This window comes from Myotis lucifugus, unplaced genomic scaffold (assembly GCF_000147115.1).
Source record: "Myotis lucifugus unplaced genomic scaffold, Myoluc2.0 scaffold_38, whole genome shotgun sequence".
In the NCBI taxonomy this organism is placed as follows: Eukaryota; Metazoa; Chordata; class Mammalia; order Chiroptera; family Vespertilionidae; genus Myotis; species Myotis lucifugus.
In genome coordinates this window covers 7,318,672-7,335,677 of record NW_005871086.1, presented here as the reverse complement: position 1 = coordinate 7,335,677, position 17,006 = coordinate 7,318,672, and the positions used below count along the sequence as shown (strand labels likewise).

The 17,006-nt window shown below is 36.8% G+C and overlaps 1 protein-coding gene across 1 annotated transcript in view; it reads right to left on the bottom strand.

Moving 5' to 3' along the window:
- Nucleotides 1–17,006, bottom strand: part of SPRED1 (sprouty related EVH1 domain containing 1) — a 120,041-nt gene that overhangs the window by 21,177 nt on the left and 81,858 nt on the right. Inside the window, exon 5 of the mRNA XM_006087505.3 lies at nt 11,730–11,885. Coding sequence (XP_006087567.1) covers nt 11,730–11,885 — 156 coding nt within the window. The remainder of the gene's footprint in view (nt 1–11,729; nt 11,886–17,006) is intronic.

Genomic DNA, 17,006 nt, shown 5'->3' with positions numbered 1-17,006 from the left:
ACATTAACTTTTCACTCTATCCTACTACTATTTTACGTTAAAAACAAGCAGCAGCAGTAACAACAACAAAATTAGACATAGTTTCTTAAAATATACATAGTTCTTCAACTTATATTTTCATACTATTTCAAATCACCATAATGTTTAGAAAACTTATTTTCTTTTCATTGTTCTTCATTTAAATTTATCATTTATCCCTCTTACTGATCTACTTTTTAAAAGTTTTGTTTTTTAAAGAATTATTTTCCTCTTTTATTCTGCTTTTCTTTATATTTTTACCAGAGGCCCGGTGCACGAATTCGTGCATGGGTGGGGTCCCTCAGGGTGACCTGTGGGGATCAGGCCCCAGCTTGTGGCCCCAGCCTCGCAGCCCTGCCTGGCACCCCGCCTTGGCCTGGCGCTGCCCCCTCACCTGTTCCACCATTCTGCCTGTGGGGCGATTGATTGGGGCTGGGCCCCCACCTGGCTCCCTCAGTGCCTGGGAGCCAGACAGCGGCCCCGCCCCCTCACTGCTGCCCCCTGGTGGTCAGCACACGTCATAGCAAGTGGTCAAATGACCGCCTGAGGGAATAATTTGCATATTAGGCTTTTATTGTATAGGATACTTTTAATTTCCTAATCCACATAAATTTTGGAATTTTGTCTTTATACTTCATCTCCTTCATCATTAACAAGTATTTATCATAATTTTATCCTTAATTTCTCAGTTTGTTCCAAATTTAGTTTTAAAATTTTAACTACTTTTAATATTTATTATTTATTTATTTATTTATTTTAAACTATTTTTTAAAAGTACTGCTTTTATTTACTTTTTCTTGATTTTTAAAATTTTATATCTCATTTATGCTGGCTGTCAGGACAAATCATGTCTGTTACAGCCACTAAATAATCATTACAGTTTAATCATGACATACATTATTCAGAATATAAGTGGCTACGTGTTCTAAAATACCTGTGGTTGCCCTAGTCAGTTTGGCTCAGTGGAAAGAGTGTCGGTCTGTGGACTGAAAGAATCTTGGGTTCGATTCATCAAGGGCATGTACCTTGGTTGCAGGCTCCTCCCCAGCCCAGGCCCTGGTCAGGGCATGTGTAGGAGGCAACCAATCGATATGTTTCTTTCACATCAATGTTTCTCTGTCTTTCCCTCTCTATTCCACTCTCTCTAAAAATCAATGGAAAAATATCTTCAGGTGAAGAGTAATTAACACACACACACACAAATAAAATGTCTGTGGTCTATAACACACAACCCTTGGATATTAGGCAAATCACTTACTCTATGCTCTCTGACAGGAGCGGGATGTGGTAGCAGTGTTGTATTAGTGGTAACAGAGGTAACCTTCCCCAATCTTCTCCATCTCAGATAATAAATAGCATTATTGCCCACTCAACTGCTTGGACCTCAAACTCAGAAGTCATCCCTGACTCTCTTTCCCTCATATTCCCTATCTAACCTATTATCAAGTGTGTGTTTTTTTGCTCTTCCACCAGAATTATCCCCAATCCAGCCAGTTCTCATCCTCTCTACCTAATCCAAATCAGCAATATCATTTACCTGGACAAAAACAATAGCCTTCAAATTGGTCTTAATTCCACTCGTGACCATACCCTAGCTGCCCATTCTCCACACAGGAACTGTGCTTTAAAAATGCAAATGAGACCTTTACTGAAGATTAATAACCTTCCAACAGCTTCCCATTAAAACCAGAATAACATTCCAAGTCCTCACAATAACCTATATACACTATCCAAACACTATCAGGTTCTCTAACTGTAATATGTATGTATTACTACCACCTTAATTCACTAAACTATAGCCAATAGGCCTTTCAGTCCTACTACCATTTTCTTTACAATTACTGGGAAATATTATTGGTTATTAAAACTTTTATTGTCTGTCTCTCTCACTAGCATTTATATCCTTTGCAAGGCTAGGGCTCATATTTATCTTGTTCACAGCTATTCCTAGGGCTTAGCCCAGATGCTTGGTACACAGGTGTTCTAACATTTATCACATGCACACATATCACATACATATCAATGTATGCGTGAATATGAAGGTCCTTTTAAGCCCCTAAAATAAACACTGAGGGAATAAGTTTTATTATTATTGCTATTTACATATGAGGAAACAGGAAGACAGAGAGCATTAGTAGCTTTGCAATTCTAAGTAAGTTAAAAAGCCAGGAATTAAAGTTAGATCTGCCTCTGACTAAAGCCCAAGACCTTACTCAGAAATTTCTATCCAGGGAATAACTTTTCCCTAATGCCTACTTTGAGTCTAATAAGTAAACAGAGCTTAAAGAAAAATGGCAGAATAACAAGTCTATGCAGGAAATGTAAAATTCACAACTCCAATTTACACAAAGCAGCAAGAAGCATCTTCTTACTCGAAGGGTGTGAAGATTAGCCAAGTAACTCTCCTCCCAAACAGCCACAACTATGACTAAACCAGGATCTGGCATGGACACAAAGGCAAGCCACAAGCTTATAAGATAGACTGGAACAGAGCTCTGTCTAAAAGCGGCAATGTTGGATAAAATGCACATCACTATATCCTCTCTGCCTAACCTGTCCACCCTGTAACCATGGAATGGACAGCTAGCTGTATATGCTATAATATCCTATCCTAAACCAAGTCAATCAGCTTTCTTCTTGTAAGAATATGGCACTGACTACAGGGATATAATATAACTACAGAAGCAGCTCAAAATGGTTCTATCCTGTTTAATGAAATACTGAGTTGCTTTTCAGAGACAGCAGACCAAAACCACGAGTCTTCAGCCAAACCATGTGCAGAGGAGAGAACTGTGACCTCCAGCTGCACCCAGAGCCAAGTCTCGCACCCCTCCTCCAACCAAAGGACCAGGACATAGTAGTAACTTGAACACTGGAACCCTTTCAGAAGCAGAGGGTCCACTGTCTAGGAAGATCCTGTGTTGATGTCCTTTACCATAAATAGCCAAGCTCCAAGGTCCTCCAATTATAACTCGCCAGCACGTTCACATACCTGTTCCCCCTATACCAGTGATGGCGAACCTATGACACGCGTATCAGAGGTGACACTCGAACTCATTTTTTTGGTTGATTTTTCTTTGTTAAATGGCATTTAAATATATAAAATAAATATCAACAATATAAATCTTTGTTTTACTATGGTTGCAAAGATAAAAAAATTTCTATATGTGACATGGCACCAGAGTTAAGTTAGGGTTTTTCAAAATGCTGACACACCGAGCTCAAAAGGTTCGCCATCACTGCCCTAGACCCATAAAATCCTGCTCCAAACCCTGGACTGGGGAGTTCAGGCTTTTGAGCATTAGCTCCTTGTTCCCCTGGGTGGCACCATTCACAATAGCCACTGCTATTCTTGGTGTTTAGTGTCTGCCTCTGCTAGTGTCCTGTAACACGAGGCTGAAATATAGATTAATAAGCCTGATATTTTGATAGTCATGACTGATTACAAACTGGTGAGGCAAAAAGAACCCAGCCTATAGAGAAAAAGAATGAAACAGATGTGTAATGAGAATCAGAGATAAACGATCATGTGGGGTATTTGTAGGTAGAGTAGAGAGAGGAGAGGGAGTAGGAAAAGAAAGAAGCTACCTAATACCTTTCAGATCTCAAAAAACCTGAAAGGTATTAGCTGTATTTACTCTTAAAAATAAATTCTGAGAAATGCCCTTCTGTGTCATTAATATAAAGTCTCCTTTTCTTAATCTAGTTTGAATGGATCTGTCACCTGCAACCAAATGATCCTAAATTAATCTAGTTCCCAATAATGAATGATAAGACTAGGAATAAGCTGAGTCAAAACATCATTTGTTTCCAAGGTGATGCTATTAGCATTTATTCTTTCAGCAAATGTTGCCTGGATGCTTACTCTATTTCAGAAACTTCTAGGTTTGTGAACATCAGTGAACAAAGAAAAAAGCACAAATATGAGACAAATACATAAATTCAGGACATGAAAAGTGTTAGGAAGAAAAATAAAGCAGAGTAAGAATATAGCTCGGGGGGGGGGGGCTGCTGTTTAGAGTGCTCGGGGAAGGGTCACAAAAGAGGGGACCTGAGGTGAGAAGCCAGCTCTGTGCAGAGGTGGAGGGAGAGTGTTTGAAATACAGGGAAGAGAAAATGCAAAGCCCGAGGCATAGATAATCTTAAATACAGAAAACACAGAAAATCACGGTACTTAGGAGACTGAGTGAGAAAGATCGACAGGAAATAAATCAGGAGAAGCCAGGAACAAAATCACCTACCGTACCTTTATAAAAACTTTGAATATTATTCTAAATGGTACTGTACACTTTTCTAAAGTTCTGAGCAGGACAGCGATGTGATCTGATTTATATCCTTAAAGGGTCACTTTGCTACTGTGCGGAGAATAGATTGTTGGGGTAGGTAGGAAGGATATTAAGTGGAAGTAGGTAAGAAATGATAAAGGTCTGAACAAGAAATATAGCACAGCTTATAGAATTGCTGACTGATTGGATATATAGTGTGTGAAAAAAGAGAGGATAAGTCAGGAAGGGTTCAAGTTTATGCCCTAAGCCAGTGGTTCTCAACCTTCTGGCCCTTTAAATACAGTTCCCCTCATGTTGTGACCCCAACCATAAAATTATTTTTGTTGCTACTTCATAACTGTAATGTTGCTACTGTTATGAATTGTAATGTAAATATCTGATATGCAGGATGGTCTTAGGCGACCCCTGTGAAAGGGTCGTTCGACCACTAAAGGGGTCGCGACCCACAGGTTGAGAACCGCTGCCCTAAGCAAATGTATAAATGATATACCATTTACTGAGATGACAAAAACTGGTATTACAACTAGTCAGGGTAGAGGGAAACTAAGAGATATCATAATTGAAGGTCCCAATTTTGTGGGGACCAGGGAGGTTGTCTGAATACGTGCTTCTATCATGGTATTTGCCCAGGTCCCTACAATATGTGTCCTGACTATCTGGCATGGCTTGAGAATGTCTGTTTCTTGCAACCTTAAATAACCTTGTGTCCAACTTGAATATTTCAAACTATACTTATATGCTATTGTATGGCTGTATTGAGAGTTACTACATGATTTTTTATTTTATTTTCAACCCTCTGCCCCATTCAAGTCTTTGGGATTAAAAACAAAATACAAAAGTTAAAATTTAAGCTCATCCAAGAATGCTAGGGCCCACAATCCTGAACTGATCATTTAAATTCCATTCATTTCTGTCTCCTTCATAATACATCTATAATTCTACCTGAACTTCTCTTCAGCCTTGAAGGATGAAGTGATGCTGCATCTTTCTGTTAATTCCTCTACCTACGTCCTTGACAGTCTCTTTTGTGCCTTTGTTCTATGTTATTCTCTCTGCCCTGAACTTTACCTTCTTTCCTTATCCCTTCAAATTATAAGCACATTCATCCTTGGCCCTGCACCCCTCTATCTACTCTCTCAAGGAAGACTTTATAGTCAAACTTTTTAAAAGAACCAATAATAATAATAATAATAATAATAACAACAATAATAATAATATACTCTCTCTTTCCTTTCCTGTCATGAATGCCTCCTAATCCCACTAAAACTGTGCTAAGATTATCAAGTACCTTTATAAAGATGAATTCAAATTTTACTGGACCATTTAATTGTAAGATATTAACTACTCCATCACTTCCTTTCAACTCTCCTTCCTAAGCTTCTGAGACATTACCCTTTTCTAGTTCTCCTGTGTGACTATTTTTCTTTATCTCACTGTCCTTAATATTTAGTTACCCCAGTGTTCTAAGATGTTTTTTACTTCTTCAAATTTTTCTTCAAATTTTTAATTGATTTTTAGAGAGCGGAAGGGGGAGAGAGAGAGAGAGGGAGAGGAAGAGGGAGAAAGAGAGAGAGAAAGAGAAAGAGAGAGAGAGAGAGAGAGAGAGAGAGAGAGAGAGAGAGAGAAATTGCCTCCAATATATGCCTTGACCACAGATCAAACCCTCAACCTAATGGGGAATCAAATCCACCACTTTTTGGTGCATGGGATAATGCTCCAACCAACTTAGCCATCCAGCCAGGGCAGTGTTCTAGTTTTGAACACCATGCTTATAAAGTAATTCTAACTGCTCTCATAATTTTAATTTCCATCTTTGGATAATGATTCCCAAGTTTTTATCTCCAGTCTTTATCTCTCCTTGAGCGTCAGATCTAGAAATAATATTTGAAGAGACACTGGTGGAGAAATTTCTAAATCCATTCAAAGATATAAAGGCACAGATTCAAAACCAAAACAAAAAGATTGACAGCAATAAACAACAAATAATCCTAGATGAAAATATAGTAATAAAGAAAGGACTGAAGAGCATAAAAAAAAATCACAAATAGGTAGATAAATCTAAATAAATATTGACTTTAAAATAATATTTTGTGGTTTTGTGTATATATATATATATATATATATATATAGAGAGAGAGAGAGAGAGAGAGAGAGAGAGGAGAAGAGCAATAAAGAGAATGAGAAGAATTAAAATTTGTGACACCATGAACAGCATGAACAGTAAATGAGAGAGACTAAGGTATTATAGGATCCCTGCATTGTGCAGGGAAAAGAAACCAAAACAAAAAATACAATCTAAGGAATCAACAAAATATACTGTAACTTTGCACGGGCCTCTAGTTAGTTAATAAGGGGATAAAATTAAGTAGTTAAATATACTTGAATAAGCAAAGTGAGGAAAAAAGGGAGGAAATTCACAGAGATTCAATGGGGCAAGTAGAAAACAAATAAGATGGTGGATTTGTACTTAAATATATCAGTAATTGCAGTAAAAGTAAGTGGATAAAAATCTCAAAGACACCCTGAGAAAAAGCAAACCCAACTATATATGGTTTAAAAGGGACATCTTATATAAAGACTAGAGGCCTGATGCACGAAATATGTGCAAGGGCCTTGGCCCCAGCCCCCACCCGCTGCGGCTTTGGGAAGAAAGACCTCGGGAGGACATCCAGTCTAATTAGCATATTATGCTTTTATTATATAGAGAAATGTTCCAAGTAAAAGAATGGAAAATACGTTATTTTGTGCTAACCAAAAGAAAACTGATGTACCCTAACGCTAATATCAGACAAAGTAGACTTTCAGGCAAAAGTATTATCAGAGATAAAAAAGGATATCTCACAATGACAAAAGAATCAATTCAACAAAAAGGTCTAACAATTGTAAAATTACATGCAATGTATAACTGCTTCAAAATGTATAGTTGATGGAATTAAAGATGATTCTATGCTCACATTGGAAATTTCTCAAAATACCTTGCATAGTTACTGACAAGCTAATTTTTTAAACTTATAAGAATATTAGAGGCCTGGTGCACAAAAATTTGTGCACTCGGGTGGGGGGAAGGGGGAGGACACATTAACTCCCAGATCCCAGAATCATTATAAAGCTGTAGTATTTTAAAAGTCTGGTACTGGTATAAAAATAGACAAGGAGGCAAAGGGAACAGAATAGAGATTAGAAACAGATCTACACACATACAGTCACATGACAAAGCTGACACTGCAATGCAGTAGTTTACAGAAAACAGAGACTTTTCACTAGATCAAGCATGTCAAACTTGTGGCCTACAACGAATATTTTTGCGGCCCAGCCTATATAACGGTCTGTAAGAAATGTTTTAATAAAAATTTTGTAACTTAATTTTTACAATATCCTGTTATGCATAATTATTAATAGCAAACTACAACGTTCACTAATGACTGATTACTATAATCATGTTGCATTCACTTCCCTTACAAGCGGTACGTGCAGGAGCACCATTTCTCTCCACTAATACTAGCAGTGAATATTTTAGCAGCCAATTGCCATGTCATTAGTCTTGTACTGACTTGTTTGGTGTGTGCAACAGAAAATATTTTGCTTCTGGAGAACAAAAAAAATAGGTTTATTTGCGTTATGCTTATTAATTTGTGTAGCTATTTAGTGTCTGGTAGTTAATGTTCAAGAAAAAATATTAATTTTTATTAAAATGTTCTATTATTTTGTTAATTATTACACATTTATTTCAGCCCTTGGTATTCAGCATGTCTCCACTGAAATAAACCTACGTTTATATGAAAATTGAAGCTTTTGATATTTTTGTGGCCCACATAACCGTAAACCTTGTTTATTTGGTCCATGTTAGCCTTTGAGTTTTACATGGTTGCAATAAATGGTGCTGGATCAACTGACTACCCAGGTAGGGGTAAAAGTCTCATACATTTTATAAAAATCAAATGAAAGAAAAAAAAATAGAGCTTCTGAAAGATAACATGAAATAGCTTCATGATTTGGTAAGAGTACTCAACAATTTCTTAAACAGGACATAAAAAACACTAACCATAGAAGAAAAGATTGCTAAGTTGCTTTTATTAAAATTAAAAATTTTTATTCAAAAGAAATTAAGAGAGTGAAAGGCAAACCATAGGGTAGGAGTAGATATAGCAACAATACATATATCCAACAAAAACAAACTTATTTCTAAAATAAAATAATGCCTTAAATCAATAAGAGAGACAAGCCAACCCAATAAGATGTGTAAAACACTTGGACACTTCACAAAACAATTTCTAAATGGTCAAGAGGCATATGATAAAAGCTGCACAACATCAGTAGTAATAAGGAAAATAGAAATTAAAATCATCTGTATATATAAAACCCTAATATGCAAATAGACTGAATGGCGGAACAACCGATCGCAATGACATGTGCTGACCACCGGGGGCGCGTGCGGAACATGGTGGGCATCAGCCACAGCAGGATGGTGGAGCAGGTGAGCGGGGGGCGCCAGACCAAGGTGGGGCACCAGTCACTGTCATCGGGGCGAGCTTATGGTGGTTACTGAAAATTCTTTACTCCCGTGCACTGCGGTCCTGCCTGGTGCTCGCACCTGCCCCGCTCGCACCCACTGCCAACACCAGAGCCACTGCTCGCGCCAGCCCCGATCGCTCAGTGCCATCAGCGGGTGTAAGCAGCAGCTGCCGGCCCCAACTGCTCCTCTGGGCTTCTCCACCTTGCCCTGATCCTGAGGGGTGATTGGGGCCGGCAGTCCCTCTCACACCCGCTGCTGGCACCAGAGCCTCCGCTCGCACCCACTGCTGGTGCCCACCCTGCTTGCACCCGGCACCGCACCCAATCGCTTGGCACCATCAGCGGGTGCGAGCAGAGGCTGCCAGGCCCAATCGCCCTTGATGCTTCTCCACCTTGCACTGCTCCTGAGGGGCGATCAGGGCCAGCAGTCCCTCTCACACCCGCTGCTGGCACCAGCCCCAATCGCTCTGCACCATCAGCAGGTGCAAGTGGGGCTAGTGCAGCCGTGGGCAAACTACGGCTCGCGGGCCGGATCCGGCCCGTTTGAAATGAATAAAACTAAAAAAAAAAAAAAGACCGTACCCTTTTATGTAATTATGTTTACTTTGAATTTATATTAGTTCACACAAACACTCCATCCATGCTTTTGTTCCGGCCCTCCGGTCCAGTTTAAGAACCCATTGTGGCCCTCGAGTCAAAAAGTTTGCCCACCCCTGGGCTAGTGCCTTCAGCGCATGGGAACGGTGGCGGCAGGAGCGGAGCTGCCAACAAAGGGGACCGAGGACTCAGGGCCGTGGTGGGGGCATTGAGGATGGGCTGAGACCCACCCCTGTGCCCATTGCAACCTTGCGAACCACAGTTCCTTTCAAGGTGCACGAATTTGTGCACTGGGCCCCTAGTAATAAAATATTACTTTACTTTCACCAAGTGACCAAATCAGGGCAATAACAAGTGTTCAGGAATGTAAACTAATATTAACATCTGGGAATTTTTTGTTTTTGAGTAAAACTGAGACTCCATAAACCTATGTTTACTGTGGTTTCTTGTGCCTTCTGGCACATGACTATTTACCCAGGTCTGCGAAGCAACAAGAGAAAGTCCAAGGTGTTTCATAGAAAATAAAAATACAACAATCTGGCCCTTGTCCTATCTGCCCCTTTTTTACCCTCCATGTTGTGCATCTTTTGTTTATGTTGTTCCCTGAAATGAACTAAATGTTCATGCTTTGCCAAAATTCACATGAAACCCTAACCCCCAAGGTGAGGTATTTGGAAATAGGATCATTGGGAAATATAAGGTTATGAAGGGTGTGGTCCTGGTCTGATGAGATTAATGCCCTTATAAGAAAAGACACCAGTCTGCTTGCTGACTTTAATGCTCTCCCTTTCTGCCCGGTGAAGACACAGGAGGCAGCAGCTGTCTGTAATCCAGGAAGAGAGCCCTCATTAGGAATCAACCATGCTGGCTGGCACCCTAATCTTGGGACTTCCAGCCTTCAGAACTCTAAGGTAGTTCTGTTAAGATACCTACTATGTGGTATTTTGTTATGACAGAATGAGTTAATACACTCACTCTAAAACATGCGTCCTCCCATTCCTGTGTCCTTTTCCCCAATCCTTATTGTCAGCCCCACCTTTGTAATTTGTAAATGGTTAACTGTTCCCATCCTTTAGGCATACCAGGAAAAATTACTCACTTTCTTTTTTTAAATATATTTTTTATTGATTTCAGAGAGGAAGGGAGAGGGAGAGAGAGATAGAAACATCAATGATGAGAGAGAATCATTGATTGGCTGCCTCCTGCACACCCCCTACTCGGAGGTTGAGCCCGCAACCCAGACATGTGCTCTTGACTAGAATCAAACCCTGGACCCTCCAGTCTGCAGGCCGACGCTCTATCCACTGAGCCAAACCAGCCAGGGCAATTACTCATTTTTCACAATAAGTTCAATGTCTCTAACCTGTGCACCCTGCAACACCATGAGCGTGCATATAATACCTCACTAGACCCCCTTAGAATAGACACCAAAGGAAAAAAAAGGTTTATTTTCCTTTTTATCCCTCAACTCTAAAGCATGGAGTCTTTCATACGGTATAAAACAATTAGTTAAACTAAATGCTTTATCATGTTGTTCATTTGATTTGTCTCACTATCTATACAGTGTATGCAAATTTCTTCCCTAGTAAATTGCATGCCTGAAGCCCTCAGGTCAAATGAGAACCATTCAATAAGAATCAACTGACCGGTGTACTCAGTGGTTAGAGAGTTAGCCCATGCACTGATGCATCGTGGGTTCAATCCCTGGTCAAGGGCATGTGTACCTGTGTTGCAGTTTTGATCCCCGGTCCCAGTACAGGTGCATGCAGGAGGAAACCAATCGATGTCTCCCTCCCACCCTCCCTCCCTCCTTCCCTCCCTCCCTCTCATTCTCTCTAAAAAGCATTGGAAAAAAATATTCTCTGGTGAGGATTAACAACAACAAAATCAGCTGGTATTTAGGCACAGATAGCCATTATGTCACTGAACACGAATACATATTATAGGTAACACCAATCAAGAAGTGTAGATACTTTAAAACAACTTTGATTTTGTAGACACATAGTGGGTATGAATTAAATTACTCAAGTTCACACAGTATAAAAGAACTGTAACTAATACAATTATCCTTTGCACCTTTGTCACTGAAAATTTTAAAGTCAAACTTATGGCTCAATTATTAAATATGTAAAGGACTTTATGCCTATATATTTATTATCTAATTCTGGATTTGATTCATTATAAATCACCTTCTCCTGGGTTTCTATTGTTGCTTGTTTATTTTGCCTGGTGAAGAGCAGATGGCCTTAACCCTTGTCTAACACACCCAACTTCTATACATATGAATAACATACTGGAAAATATTTATCTTCTCACCTGACTGGCTTGGCTTTGCAAGTAGACTCTTCTGGCATTCAGATCTTCAAAGGGAGAAGGTCTTGAGCTTCTATAAGGCTCACTGGTAACAACGGTCTCTTGCTGGAAAAGATGATCTTTCACTCGAGAACTGGGAATATTCTCTTCAGCAGTTGCCTAATGGGAACAATCCCCAACTCATTAGTTGCCAGAATATAAAAACAACAATAAAAAATTAGATACTTTCACTCTAACAAGTATTTAGCAAATCAATGAGAATGTATCACTACCAACACTTGAATAGCAATTCCCAAAACTCAAATGTACATGATTAGGGAGCCATGTCAAAATAATAATTTAAAAAAATCAACTTTATGAACAAACTTACTGAACGTAACTTAGGAAGAATTAGAAGGTTAACCATTCCATGTGAGAGAGATATTTAATTATAATGAGCTTTTAATTACAACTAAAGTGCTCTTTTGCACCTTAAAAAGGAAGGTATGTACTAAGAACTGTGCTACACAGCTATTATTACATCTTTCTAGAATTCTGAATGCAAGTATGTTTAATCTCTATGCATAAATTGATTCCATTTTATTTTAGAGTCCACATAGTACCTTTTTTACTTCATAATTTATCATAAATCTCTTCCCATGTCAATATATAAATATGTACAAGTGCTTTGAAATTGTTACAAAGAAGTTTAGTAGTTTATATATTATATATACCATAGGCAATATTCTACATATGGGCATTGGATTGTTTCCAATATTTTGTTACATACATAGCAATGTGCACCTCCTTATAAATACATCTTGGTGGACTGGTAGTATTATTTCATTAGGATTAATTCCTATAAATAATATTACCGACTAAAGGATATGCATATATTCCAATTATATTACAAAGAGAATTGATCAGTAGTATATGAAAAAAGAACCATTTCCTCACATCTCTGCTCACACTGGGCATTATCATTTACCAATCTTTTCCAATACAATCAAGAAAAACATTTTTAGTGTTATTTTCCAAAAGGATTATCTGTACCATTTTCTTAAGTAAAATTAGTAATAACCAAAACACTTTCTTAATTTTTGTACAAATGAGTAAAACGTGTTCAGGTTTAGTCAAGTTTGAATTTTTTTTTTACTGGATTATAACCCTTTAAAAAAAACTACTACGGGAACATGGACATAATCTTAAGTTAGGTGGTGGGAAGTGCCAAAATTCTTCCACAAGACTAGAAAATATACATACAGTTGCATGATCTTCAGCACTTAAGAATGAAGTCAGATCATGTGGGTTCAAATTTTATGATTTATGCTACTGAAAGCACATTCAATGCTTTCAGTATTGTGCTGGCATCGACTCATCTGTATTATCTATAGAGAAACCCATGCCAACTTTAATGTTTTACTCTCAGAGGCTGGTATAATAATTATTCTCCTATGGTTGCTAAGAGATTGTTTAGCTTTTTCTTTTTCCAAGACTACTATGGCAATTTTGTGTGTAGAGGCAAAAGGATGCCAGGTAAAACGATAAAACAATTTGGGCTGTAGCTCTCTACTAGATCACAAGGCTAGGTGACAGCTGTGAAGAAAATAAAAACAAAATTTGGTTCTCTCCACTTTTGCTCTTCTTCCTGTAGTAATCCTGACACAGAGAAAACTTAAGTGTTGTTCTGCAAGCCTTTTTGATTGTATGTTTCCTAATAAATAACCAATTAAGTATGAGAAAGTAAATATCACAGTCTATTTATTGCTCAAAAACTTCCTTTTTGTATATCACAAATCACAGGTTTCAAAAGGTGTGGCTGAGTCATATCCAACAATAGATGTTTTTAATGATTATACTATTCGTTTACTTTAGAATGATCAAAAAATTTTAAATGTTATTTGATAAAGAAATTTTATATTTCAGTGCTGCATATGCTAAAAATGCTACCAAAGTTATTTTTGGCATTTAAAATTATATACTCAAATTATGCAAACAGCATAGAAAATGGAAAAAATGATTAACAATTCCATGAACTTAACAAAACCACTATTAACATTTTGGAGTAGCATCCAGTAGAAATTCATTTCAGACCTGACTATAATTGTCTCCTATTCATTCATTAGATTTCTTAAGTTACATTTGATTAAAGATAAGAATAAACCTTGAGTTTTAAATTTTGCATTTGTCTATGAGCTTTGTCTGAAAACATTAACAGCATTTATAGTATATTATTTAAGCAACCTGAATACAGTAATCAGTGATGAAACAATATGAAAGGAATATGAGAAATGTACCAATATATAATGCCCAGCAAAAACAGAAAAGAAAAACAAGTCCTCCACCCTAAATTAATAAGCAGAAAAACTAAACTACCTTCCCAATGTAACTTTAGTTTGACTTAAAAAAAAATTGTATTAGATTTTCAGAGATTGTTTATTGTCTCCAAATCTGAGTAAATAGGCAGTAGTTACATAGTTCCTGATAACTATATAAATCTTTATACAATCCTCTAAATGACAAATCTATTTCTAGAATCTAATTCAAACATCACATTCAGAAATACCAACAAAAATTAATGTAAAAGGCTGTGGAAAATAAAGTAAATGTTGAATGGAATGTGAATGGTTAAATAATTAGTAGTACTGTTACATGATATAAGGGCTAAAATTCAAAGACTGTGAAGTCAGATCATGTGGGTTCAAATTTTATGATTTATGCTACTTGAATTCCAACCACCACCATCCCCAATACAAACAAAAATCCTAACAAAAACACAATCAAATGGAAAAGATTGATCCTGATAGTGCTTTTTTAAAAAGTATGTATGTATTTAAACACAACATGCAAGAATTTAAAAAAGGCCTAGCTAACTAAATAAACCTATCTATTAACTTAGTTTTCAGATATTGAGCCTTATTAAAATGTTACCAACTTTGAAAATTAGTATACGAACAATTTATATCATCCTAGCCTATAACAAAATAACTTTAAACAATATAAATCACAAACCTTTTAATCCTTTTGGCTCAGAAATGACATTACCCAATTCTAAAAAAGGGTAAGTTAGTCAAATACTTCTCAGTAGCAGAAAGAAAAGATAGAACAACTTTTCATTTCCTATCAATTAGGTATCATCTTTCTACTTGCCAAAAGCATGAAATCTGAGATCTCTTCCTCTTACTGCCTCAAGTCTGATCTAAATATAACAATTATTACCTCTTTTAGGCTTAAAAACTTAGATAATGAGTTACTCTTTTAAAACCATTTTAGTTGCTTTTGCAAATAATGACCAATAAAGTAAACCTGACATAACCACTACCATAAATCAGTCAATTTGTACTAAAAATAATTTCAAAATGTTTATGCCGGGCCCCATAGGTGAGTTATGAAACAAGATGTACTTTACCCTAATAAAGTAGTTAAAAAGCCAATTTCACCCAACCAGTGTGACTCAGTGATTGAGCGTTGACCTATGAACCAGGTTCGATTCCTAGTCAGGGCACATGCCTACATTGCAGGCTCGATTTCCAGTAGGGGGTATGCAGGAGGCAGCCGATCACTGATTTTGTCTTTTCCCTTAGAATGTCAAATTAAAAAATGATGACAGCAAACACAACAATAGCCGTCCGGTGTAAATAAATCAAAATTACACCTATATTTCTGGCACATCAGCAAATAATAATAATAATACATTTTTTGGTGTGCTGCAGAATTTGAGTAATTAGCTTATGTGTGCAATGAAATGAAAAAAGATTAAAAATTGCTGAGTTAAATGAATTTGAATACTTTATACTTCCAACATCTTATTCCAAAATAAGAATGGCATGCAAAAACTTTGGCATATCATGAAATAATAAGGTAAAGTCAAGAGGCTTCTTTGGTAGTTTTAATTATGGATGTTGATTCTTCTTAAAATTGTTCAAATAGGATGTCTAGAAAAATTTACCTCACATATTTACTAGCCTCTGAGTATTTCTCCTCTGCTTTTTTTGTATGTGTGTTATATGTCACTGAGTTGGCTCCAACTCCTGGCGATTCTATGAATGAATGAATGATATCTAAATCTTTTTTTAATGTGTGTTATATCTTTGAGTTGGCTCAACTTCTGGCAACCCCTAGAATGAATGATGCCTACATCTTTTGCCCACCTTTTTAAGCTGAACTTTAACCAAATTTACTTTCATCATAGGGAGCAATTCAGAACATATTTCCCTATTTCTAGTCCCATATTTTGGTAGAAACCAGAACAAAATGGAACCTTGAAAATGTATTTATTTTGCATTTTATTACTTGTTTCTTATACCTAATTAACTCCAACTTACTGTATTTTTTAAAATAATAATTAACCATCAATAAAATAAACAGATTCAAATATTTAAACACATAAACTCTTTATGTACAATAGGGGAACCAGTAATTAAGATACTTCTAATATAAACAAATTACATAAAACAAACCATTGAAAATTAAACTTGAAAACATATTTAGAACAAAAAACATTATGTATTTTAAGTGGAAAAAACAGATTACAGTATAATAATATAATACATGTATGTACACATTTATGTCTAGAAAAAAACAACAACCTAAGAGAGTATTACGCTAAGCGAAATAAGCCAGTCAGAGAAAAATAAGTATCACATGATCTCACTCATATTTAATTAACAAAATAAACTGATGAATAAAATAGAAACAGAGACATAAAAGCATAGAACAGACTGATGAATTTCAGTGGGAAGGCAGAGGTGAGGGGGTGGGAGAGGAGCGATTAACAGAGGAACTTATCTGCATATATGCATAACCCAGGGACACAGACAATAGAGTGGGTGAAGGCCTGGGAGGGGCGGGTACAGGCTGGAGGGGTTAAATGGGGAGAGGGAACCCCACAAACAAACAAAGAGGAGATCTGTAATACTTTCAATGATAAAGATAAATTAAAAAAAAATTAAAAGCTTAAAAATAGTATGGTGGCTATCATGGATGATAACAATTTATATGATTGCAAATATGCATAAAACAGTTTTCCATATCTTTAGCTCACAACTATTTTTACAATGTAAATAACCTGTTATTAGTACAAGGTAATCATACAAATTTGGGTTCACTCAGTATTATTCTAAAAATATTAAGTTACTGCAGAAAACTTAAAAAACACTGAGAAGTATTAATAAAAAAGCCATGTAGCTCTGAATCTCACAATCCAAAAGTAACTAACAGAAACATCTAACATTTTAGCTGTGTAATGATAACACCATAAAATTGTGTTTTATTACTTAATATAGTGCAAGTAAATTCATA